The 10,000-nt window shown below is 56.8% G+C and overlaps 5 protein-coding genes across 5 annotated transcripts in view; 3 read left to right on the top strand and 2 right to left on the bottom strand.

Annotated features, from left to right (window-relative positions):
• Positions 1-952, top strand: part of PTSG_04910 (gamma-glutamylcysteine synthetase heavy subunit) — a gene marked incomplete at its 3' end in the record, with an annotated part of 1,561 nt that extends 609 nt beyond the window's left edge. The window contains exons 3-6 of the mRNA XM_004994170.1: positions 57-149; positions 426-486; positions 616-704; positions 946-952. Of these exons, the coding sequence (XP_004994227.1) occupies positions 57-149; positions 426-486; positions 616-704; positions 946-952 (250 nt within the window). The remainder of the gene's footprint in view (positions 1-56; positions 150-425; positions 487-615; positions 705-945) is intronic.
• A 395-nt stretch (positions 953-1,347) lies between these two features.
• PTSG_04909 (uncharacterized protein) lies at positions 1,348-3,820 on the top strand (the record flags this gene model as incomplete). Its single annotated transcript, XM_004994169.1, has 2 exons — positions 1,348-3,273; positions 3,575-3,820. The coding sequence occupies 2 exons, from the start codon at positions 1,348-1,350 to the stop codon at positions 3,818-3,820; spliced, it is 2,172 nt and encodes a 723-aa protein (XP_004994226.1).
• Positions 3,821-4,385: 565 nt separating this feature from the next.
• On the bottom strand, positions 4,386-6,903 carry PTSG_04908 (uncharacterized protein). The gene is made up of 2 exons (XM_004994168.1): positions 6,741-6,903; positions 4,386-5,694 (listed from the first exon to the last, which is right to left on the bottom strand). Exons 1-2 carry the CDS (start codon positions 6,879-6,881, stop codon positions 4,588-4,590), a joined length of 1,248 nt encoding a protein of 415 aa, XP_004994225.1. The 5' UTR covers positions 6,882-6,903; the 3' UTR covers positions 4,386-4,587.
• PTSG_04907 (uncharacterized protein) lies at positions 6,871-8,737 on the top strand. Its single transcript, XM_004994167.1, has 4 exons — positions 6,871-6,958; positions 7,140-7,384; positions 7,552-7,602; positions 7,973-8,737. Exons 1-4 carry the CDS (start codon positions 6,941-6,943, stop codon positions 8,394-8,396), a joined length of 738 nt encoding a protein of 245 aa, XP_004994224.1. The 5' UTR covers positions 6,871-6,940; the 3' UTR covers positions 8,397-8,737.
• The window catches only part of PTSG_04906 (integrin linked kinase), a 3,629-nt gene continuing 2,226 nt past the window's right edge, over positions 8,598-10,000 (bottom strand). The window contains exons 7-8 of the mRNA XM_004994166.1: positions 9,909-10,000; positions 8,598-9,171 (exon numbers count right to left, since the gene is read on the bottom strand). Coding sequence (XP_004994223.1) covers positions 8,934-9,171; positions 9,909-10,000 — 330 coding nt within the window. The 3' untranslated portion in view covers positions 8,598-8,933. The remainder of the gene's footprint in view (positions 9,172-9,908) is intronic.

Genomic DNA, 10,000 nt, shown 5'->3' with positions numbered 1-10,000 from the left:
ACACACACACACATGCACACCTTTGCTCACACATGTGCACACCTGCACCTGAGCAGCGGCAAAGAGTTTTTGCAGAAGCTGAAGGAGACGGCGAAGCACTGGCCCGAGACGGATGCCGGCACGGTAGCCTGGCTACCAGAGTTTGGAAGGTATCGCGTTGTGTCATGCCTGACTGCGACACAACACTGTGTTGGGACACGACATGCACGTCAATCTCGCAGTCACACACACAGAGACAGACAGAGAGACTGACAGAGAGACTGAGAGACTGACTGACAAACAGAGAGACAGAGAGACAGCCACAGAGACAGACACAGAGACTGACACAGAGACAGACACAGAGACAGAGAGACTGAGAGACATGTACACACACACACACACATGCACCCACCCACACGCACACCCACCCACACACACACACACAGGTACATGATTGAGTCAACGCCTGGAGGTCCTTATCAAGGCCATTTGCAAGCCTTCCTCAAGGTGCATTACATGCTGGTGTGGGACAGCCGCTCTTCGACCCTCCCCCCTTCTCCTCCGTGCGTGTGTTCTCACCAGCAACGCTGCTCATGCCCTCGATGTTTGCTTTGTTTTGCTCTTGCCCTTTCGCAGGTGGAGAAGAATATGGCACTGCGACGTGCCCAGGCGAAGGCGGCGCTTCCATCCGATGTCCACCTCCTGTCGCTGACTGTCTTTCCCAGGTCTGGCGATGTCAATCCACGGGGCACCACCGTGCACACACATGCCTGCGCTCATGGCGCGTGTGATGTGGCTTGTGTGACGCGGCTTGCGTGATGTGGTTTGCGCTACATGCTGCAGTCAACACTTACCACCTGCTCAACACACACACACACACACACACACACACACACACACACACACACACACACACACACACACACACACACACACACACACACACACACACACACACACCCTCAGGTGCTAGCGAGCCAACGCTGCTGGGCAAGTGCTGCTCGTCATCAGCGTCGTCATGAAAGCGCCAGCATTGCCGATTCTCGTTGATATCATAACCACTTTTCGACATCAAACCCCTGCTTCTCTTGTGTTGCTTCGTGTTCTCGGGGCTGCGTGTGTGGACCACGCCAACCACACATACAACATACAAAAGGCATACGCTCCCTTGCTTGCTTGACCCCGTTTCTAACCGCGACACGGACCAGCCGCAAGCACCACTGCATAAAGCCACCAGCCAACCACCCACTACATACACATACGCAAGGGCACGCGCGCGCACGCGCGGCAAGGCTACAAAACCACCAAGCACAGCACAGCACAGCAGCACATTGCCACCTTTTTTTCCCCGCGTCAACCTCGGGTTCGATGGCAACGCTCGTGAATGCGTCAAGTCCAAGCACATCTCCTCCGCACGAACAACCATGCTCACCGACAGGCGGAGATGACACGGGCCCTGGCACCACCACCGCTGACCCATCAACGCACCACCATCACCACCACCACCAGCACCATCATCACCACCACCAGCGACAGCAATCCTCAGACTCGAATATTCAACACCTCGCGCAGGAGGTTGCGGCAATGACTGCGTCACCGGCACGGAGTGGCGCTACCGCAGATACCCAAGCTGACCAGCACCTTTCTTCGACGAGGCGCGAGGACATCACGCACACACAAGTAAGGGGGGACCCACAAGCAAGAGCGGACACAGCAGCATATCCCACCCATGGCGCTGATGATGCCCAAGCCACTGCTTACCGCCTGCATCACCACGCCAACGACAACGACGACCACAACAACGACGACAACGACGACAACGACAACACCGCCATGATGGATGACGATGACGAGCAGGACGGTTACGGCGAAGAGGATGCCCCACACACGCATGCGTTCCCCAGCTATTCTGGCGGTGGGCACTATGATCCTGCTCAGCACAACCACGAGCAACAGCACGCGAGCGACTCCCAGCTTCCGTGGGCGGCCATGATGGAGACAAGCTTCGACAGCATTCCGCCAGAGCTGCGCCCGTTCCTGACCATGGCAGACTCACTCGGCGGTGTCGTACCTCTCGCGCAAGCTTCGCTGCAACACCAGTATGATCACCAGTACGAGCGAGAGTACCCCGGCCACGATGACGACCACGACCACCAAGAATATGCCGACGAGCACCACGGGCACGACCACAACGACCACGATGATCGTGATGATCGTGATGACCACGAAGAACATCACTACCATCATTACCATCATCGTCACCATCATCATGACGACCACCCCGCGCATGACAATCATGATCAAAGCCATCCCGAGCAGCACCAGGGCACTGAGTCGATGCCGTTCTTCCCGTTCTCGCCGTCGACAGATGCGCGCGATTCACACAGTCAAGACGCCCACAGCTTTGACGGGACCCCGCCCGCGTATGTGTCCACGTCGTCGTCAGGCCAGACAACCGCGTCTGTGCCATCAGGCGCGCACGTTGCGTTCTCGCCAAACCTCTTCCCCACCCTGCCTACGGCGCAGTCTGTCACGGGCCTTGTGTCCACGCCGCACCCGCCGCTGCTCACGCTGGCGTCCAACCCACTCCAGGGCATCTCCGTCATCCCGACCATGTCTGTTGTCACACCGAGCGGCACGCTGCTGCTGCACCACCAGCCCGGGGCGCCCCTCATTCCAGGCATGGCCACACACGGCAACCTTGCCCAGGCCATGATAACCAACGGTGCCGCTGTTGTTCCTCCGGGATCTGGCGCCTCTCTCCCGCCATCGCTCCAGCCTGCACGCCGCCGACCACAGCAGCAGCAGCAGCGACAGCGGCTGCGACGGCAGCCGCCATCATCGTCATCCACGTCGTCATCGTCAGCGTCGTCCGTGTCGTCGTCCCGCCTGCACACCGCCGCAGCCACAGTGCAGCCAGCGGTGGAGGGCGCGGGCATTGGCGTGCCCGACGCTGCTGGTGGTGTTGATGGTGATGATGAGGATGGTGGCGGCGGCTTTGATGGCCATGTTGCCGCAACCGTCGCCAGCTCACACCCAACCAACCATCACCGTCAGCAGATACTCGCAGCACCCCACTTGCACCAGCACCAGCACCATCAGCCGCGAAAGAGCGAATTGACGGCCACGACCACGGCGATGACAGCAGGGGCATCGGGCGGAGGCGTGAGTCGGCGGCGGCGGCGCAACATTCCGCGGTTTGTGCAGCCGCAGCGAAGCGAGTTTGAGAGCGACGCAGCGTTTGAGGCCGCCCTGGAGAGGTGGAAGTCATACAGGGAGAAGAACAACGCTTCCGTAAGTGTGGTGGTGGTGGTGGTGTGTTGTTGTTGTTGTTGTTGTTGTTGTTGTTGTTGTTGATGATTGTTGGTGGTGTGTTGTTGTTGTTGTTGTTGGTGATTGTTGGTGGTGTTGTTTCGTTTGCGTTGCCGAAGTTGTTTCAGTCATTGGATATGAAGGTGGTTATGTCTCATCTTGTGTCTCCTGGCCACCCCAGCAAGTACACTTTGCTTCCCTTCACCCCACCCCACCCCACCCCACCTCACCTCACCTCACATCATCATCACCCCCCCCCCCCCCGATTGCTCCATGCAATCAGGTGCGCAAGAGCCGGGAGCGGGCGCGGGAGCGGGACCAGCTGTGCCGGCGCGTTCTGCGCGATACGGAGCAGCGGCGGCAGCAGCTGGTGGCGACGGCGACAACCCTCCGATCAAACCTGCGGCTGCTGTTGCGGGCGTTCCACGCGGACACGACGCTGACGCCGCTCGAGGCCGCGTGGGTGCAGACGCTGGTGCGGTCGAAGGACGGGCTGCAGCTGGCGACAGAGGCCTCGCTCACGTCATAGCGGGCCGGTGGATGGATGGATGGATGGATGGATAGTTGGTTGGGTGGTTGATTGGATGGATTACAGTTGGTTGGTTGGATGGGTGGGTCATTGGGTGGGCGACCGTGGGCATTGTTCACCACGCATGGGGGGTCGCTTGGTTGTTGTTTTGTGTGCATTTGTTCGTGCGCACATACGCTTGATACGTAGTGAGTTTGTGCTCTGAGGTGCGCATGTGTGGCGGTGGAAGGGTGAGCCCACAATGCGCGTGTTTCACAACGTTGTTGTTGCCTTGCTTGGTTGTTGTTGTCGTTGCCTTCTTGACCTTTTGATTGTTCGTGCGTAGCATTTAATGGTATCTCAATTGTGCCGTGAGACGAATTACATAGTGGATAATGGGCCTGTGCTCACACGTTGCATTCGCATGGCAAGACGGGCGCCTCTCACGTGCATAATCCTCGATGACACAGAGGAGAGTTGAGGGCAAACGAGAGAGAGAGAGAGAGAGAGAGAGAGAGAGAGAGAGAGAGAGAGAGAGAGAGAGAGAGAGAGAGAGAGAGAGAGAGAGAGAGAGAGAGAGAGTGTGTGTGTGTGTGTGTGTGTGTGTGTGTGTGTGTGTGTGACGGGGGGGGGGTGTTCGAGTCAAATTGCTTGCTTGCAAGCATGCCAAAGACTACGAATGCTGTGTCAGCGTGATGCGTAAACCGACATGCACCATGTTGACAACACCAGCAGCAACGCATGCCACACAAACGCGGACTTGGCTCGCGTCAAGGAGCCTGGTCACGTCACATCATCCAGTCTGTCGACGTGCCGCTGCCTGTAGCTGCTGTGCGCTGCTCCCTCACTGCTGGTGGGTGCACCGGTTTCGGCGCGTGCGCACACGCCAGCCACACCATCGCACCTGCACCGTGACCACCATCGTTGCGGCTGCGAGCACTGTCGTTGCCATCAGCACGGGTATGGCCACCTTCACCATCATTACCATCACGGCGTTCATTCTCGTCATCACCTTCATTTTGCCCACCATCGCGGCCTTCGCTTTCGTCGCCATCTCCACCGCCGTCATCATCGTCCCAGCGCAGGATGGTGCGGCGCCGACACCGCTCAAACAGCCGCTGTACATCCAGTCGTGCCGAACACGCGGTCATCCCAGCAGGCACGCAACCTCGCTCGCTGTCGCAATCGACATCCCTAGTGCCGGCACCACCGCTGCTGCCCTTGCGGGGCTGCGCCCGTGTCCGCAGCAGCACGTGTAGGCCCGTGCGCTTGACAGCGCTGCTGCCCATGTGGAAGGCCTCTGGTGGCGCTGCATACAGGGCCAAGAGAAACCGCCGCACTGCCGCGCCCATGGCACCTCGCCTCCGTGCTTGCGCTGAAGGTGCTGATGGTGCTGAGCGACCTGACGATGACGGCGGCGGTGGCGGAGGCGCAAGCACGAAGCGGCGCATATGCGGACCTTGCTGCTGCTGCGAAGATGGCTGCGCCGGTTGCTTTGCGCCACACGCATGTGAACTGCGTGCAGCGTGCAAGGTGTGTGGAGCTGCTTCCACTTGTTGTTGCATTGCTTGGGTTGGCGCAGTGTGTGACAGCCTTGCGGGGTCTTCGCGCTTCTGTGGCTGTGCCCCTTGTTTGCAGGTGCTTGTCTGCGCTGGGTCGTCCTGGTGGGGAAGGTCGATCCAATATGCCTCCGATGGGGTGACGCGGGTGGAGCCAAGAAGGATGACGGCGGCATCCGCTGACTCGACGGCCCTGTCGAGTGTGTCGAACAGCGACTCGAGTGCCTGCACATAAGCGACAAACTGCTTTGTCTTGGCACGCAGTCGCAAGGGTCCAGTCTCCTCCGCGCTGAGTTCGTCTGCTTGTTGTTTGAGCTGCTCATAGACGCAAGGGATCTGCAATCACATGCGTGCACGTGTCATGGACGCGCCGTGAGCTCTCGCCGACATGCAATGCAATGCACCAAGTGCAGGGTGCAGCACATCCAACCATCGCAGCATCCACTGTTTCACCGGGTGCAAACCGGTCACATCACGCACACACCTGCCCATACAGGGATCACACAGGATGTACACACGCACTCATATAGGGATGCATACACACTCATATAGGGATGCATACACACTCATATAGGGATGCATACACACTCATATAGGGATGCATACACACTCTCACACACACTTACACAGACACAGACACACAGACACAGACACAGACATACAGACACACACAGACACACACACACACACCACACCCACACACACACACACACACACACACACGCACGGGAATGAACTTGACAGACCGCTGGTCGTGACAGCACAACCTATTCTCGATACGGACTGCCGGCCACGACACAACAGACACAAGGTGAGCCATTCATTTTATCCTGCCGGCTTGGCCACTCGTCGCCCAACATGCTAGAGCGGAAACCATAGCATTCACCCGCAATTACAGGGAGGAATCTTTATGAAGCCTTTATGTTTTCGCGATGAGTTGGACAAGTCTGAGGTAGGACTGTCGGATCTGTGGAGGGCTGATAGGCAACGATCCCTCAACTTTCACAGTTATTCCCGGGTAGGCTTACACGTACAAGATCATATAGAGAGCAATCATCCTGTGTAGTGTGATGAGGGGCGCGGCGTCCCGATCGGCAGATAAGGAACTTGCAAACGTTTACTATCGAGAACCAATCAAATGCTTCCCCACCCACAGACAACCCGCCTGCTCAACTGGATGCATGGAAGCAGGCAATCTCGGGGTTCCCGATTATCGTCAACTGTTTGAGTGCCCACGCGACGACCCAATAAATGTGCCGAACCGGCTAGCCTTCAAGAACCAGATCTATCATGCCAGACAGGTCTAGCAGTCTCGGGCGCGTCCACACACACACACACACACACACACAGACACAGACACAGACACACACACACACACACACCTGGCGTCGTTGAAAGAGGAGGGTCTTGATGAACCCCTTGACACACTCAGAACGGGCGTGTGAGGAGAGATCGTGCAGCCGCAGCGGCACATGCAGCACTGCCGTTGTCGGTGCTCCGCGTCTTTGTTGTCGCGCCATCATCGCCGTTGCTGGTGTACAGAAATATCGCTGAAAATATCCACCAATCGCCAAGACTTGCCATGGATCGTTACGAGAAGGTTGGTGTGCTCGTGTGCTTGTGCTCGTGCTTGTTGGTGTGCTCGTGTTTGCTGCTCATCAGTGCTGCTGTTGCTTCCCCGCTTGCCGGCGAGGTTCCTTGTTCACACTGGCTGCCTTGCTCTCTCCCTCTCACGTCTGCTGGTTCTCCTCTCATGCGTAAACGATGCAACCATCATGAAGGTGCAAACGGAGGAGTCCGACGATGTGGTGGACAAGGACGTGTTCACCTTCATTACAAAGAGCGGCAGCTCCATCCAGCCTGCCGTTGCATTGCTGGAGCAGAAGTTGATGCAGGACGGCAAGGTGGTGGTCTTGGGCACGGGCCATGCCACCACCAAGGCGGTCTCCATTGCGGAGATTCTCAAGCGCGCCATGACGCAGCAGCCATTTGATCTTGCGCAGCAAACCGACATCTTCCACTCGAGGTCTGAATGTCAGTGCGCATGCGCATGTGTGCATGCTTTGACATACGTGCATGTGTACGTGTGATCGTACATGTATGTGTAAGTTGTTCTTCACCTTGCCACGTTCTTCATTTATCAGTGTCTCTCTCACTGTCACTCTCTCGCACACGCTCTTCATCGTGTATTAGGGTCAAAGAGACCTGGGCCCCCAAGCCAGACGAGCCAGAGCCGCTGGACAAGTGAGTGTGTCTGTGTGTGTGTGTGTGAGTAAGAGAGAGAGGGTGTGATTCTGTGTGTGAGTGTGTGTCTGTGTGAGTGTGTGTCTGTGTGAGTGTGAGTGTGTGTCTTTGTGTAGTGGGTGAGAGAGAGAGAGAGAGAGAGAGAGAGAGAGAGACAGAGAGAGAGAGAGAGAGAGAGAGAGAGAGAGAGAGAGAGTGTGTGTGTGTGTGTGTGTGTGTGTGTGTGTGTGTGTGTGTGTGTGTGTGTGTGTGTGATTGAGTGAGTGTGTCTTTATGTAGTGAGTGAGTGTGGGTATTTGCGTGCATGAGCGTGGGAACGACGGTTCCCCCTCCCAACATGCCCACACAGCAAACAATGCCAACATTGCAGAATTGAGGTCCTACGGAAAGTGCCTGCAATCCGAATCACGTTTGATGGAAGGGCGATATCACCAGAGGAGCACCAGCAGCAGCAGCAACACAGGCAGCAGCAGCAACCAAAGGCGCAAAAGCAGCCGCAACAACAGCAACAGAGGAAGAAACAGCAACAGAAGAAGGGTGGAGGCAAGCGTGGCGCCGACACGCAGCAAGGTCAACAACAACAGCAGCAACAGCAGCAGAAGGAAGGAGCTGAGTCTGGTGGTGGTGCACACGGTAAAGGAGGATCAAAAGGCGGAAAGAGGAAAGGCCAGAGGCGGGGACAACAACAACAACAGCAGCAGCAGCAGCACCAACAGCGCAAGCAGCAGGGGCAGCAGGGTACACAGGCGTCGAGGTCATCGCAGCCCAAAGCACCACGGACCGCAGATCCATAGCACAGCTGTGTGTGTGTGTGTGTGTGTGTGTGTGTGTGTGTGTGTGTGTGTGTGTGTGTGTGTGTGCACCGTGTTTTGCCTGCCATTCTCTGCAAACCCTCGCCCTCCCTTCCTTCTTTGTTGCTGACCTTTCTGTGTTTGTGAATATGGGCTTGCTTCGCACTGTTCGTTTGCGGCGGGGTTTTGCGTGAGCTCACAGAGCATGAGTCAGAGTTGTAATGTAACAGCACTGCGCTGCTGCCACCATGAATACATGTGGACACGCACAGCGTGTCGATGTGAAGCAGCCCCAAGCATCATCGCACCAGTGTAACCAACACAATATATACCGCTATCGCGCACATTCATGGCAGTTTCCCCAAAGATCAATTGTGCTTCTGCCGTCTGAATCTACAGCTTTGGAATAGAAACATAGAAACATGCTCGTGGCATGGCCACCGGCAACCCGTACATCCCCGGCCCCAACGCACACACGCACGCACCCTGTGTGTCTCTGCCCTTGTCCCACTCACTCTCATGCGCACAAGAACATCTTCGTTAGGGGGTGCGTGCTCGGTGTGTGCGTGTGCGACCACGAACGGGCTTTCGCTCCAACCAGTACACGCGAGTCAGCGCCTCCCGATGTGCGTCTTCGAACCTATGGAGCCTGGCCGTAAGCTCTGTAATGTACTCGGAGGACTGCTGCAAAACGCGTTCAAGGTGTTCGCGTTTCGTTCGTTCACGCGTCAGTTCGCCATCAAGGACAGCAACCCGGTCCGTCAGCGCAGTGAGGTGTCTGCACAGCGTGTAGGCAATGGCGGTGTAGTGTTATGCGTGTTGTTTGGGGCGGAGCGAGCAGCATGAACGCAGTGGCAACGGGATGAAAAGTGAAGAGGTTTGTGCAAACATCAACGCTTCTGTCACAACACCAACATCAACACCACCACGACCACTAACATCAACACGACCACCACCACCACGACCACCAACATCAACACGACGACGACCACCACGACCACCAACATCAACACCACCACCAGCTTGTCATGTTACTTACGCTATAGCGCGTGACCTTAAATTTGTAGGATACGACGTGAAAAGACTAAAAATTAGTAACCTGGCGTTCCTGCTAGAAGCAGCTGCCCGCGTAACCTCAAGAGATTGATACTGGGAAACGCACGAGTTTAAGAGGTCACGACCACCAACATCAACACGACCACCACCACCACGACCACCAACATCAACACCACCAATACCACCACGACCACCAACATCAACACCACCAATACCACCACGACGACCACCAACATCAACACCACCACGACCACCACCACGACCACCAACATCAACACCACCACGACCACCAACATCAACACCACCACGACCACCAAGACCACCAACATCAACACCACCAATACCACCAAGACCACCAACATCAACACCACCAATACCACGAACATCAACACGACGACCACGACGACGACCACCAACATCAACACCACCAATACCACGAACACCACCGACGCAACGCACTGCTGCCGTCGCTGCTCCTCCAGCTCCGCCTCAACGTCCTCCGCCAATCGCCCGCCGGACTCCCGGAACTCAATCTTCGCAAGCTGCAGCTC

The sequence above is a fragment of the Salpingoeca rosetta genome (genome assembly GCF_000188695.1).
Source record: "Salpingoeca rosetta unplaced genomic scaffold supercont1.11, whole genome shotgun sequence".
NCBI classification, from domain to species: domain Eukaryota; class Choanoflagellata; order Craspedida; family Salpingoecidae; genus Salpingoeca; species Salpingoeca rosetta.
This window is presented reverse-complemented; position numbering and strand designations above follow the sequence as displayed.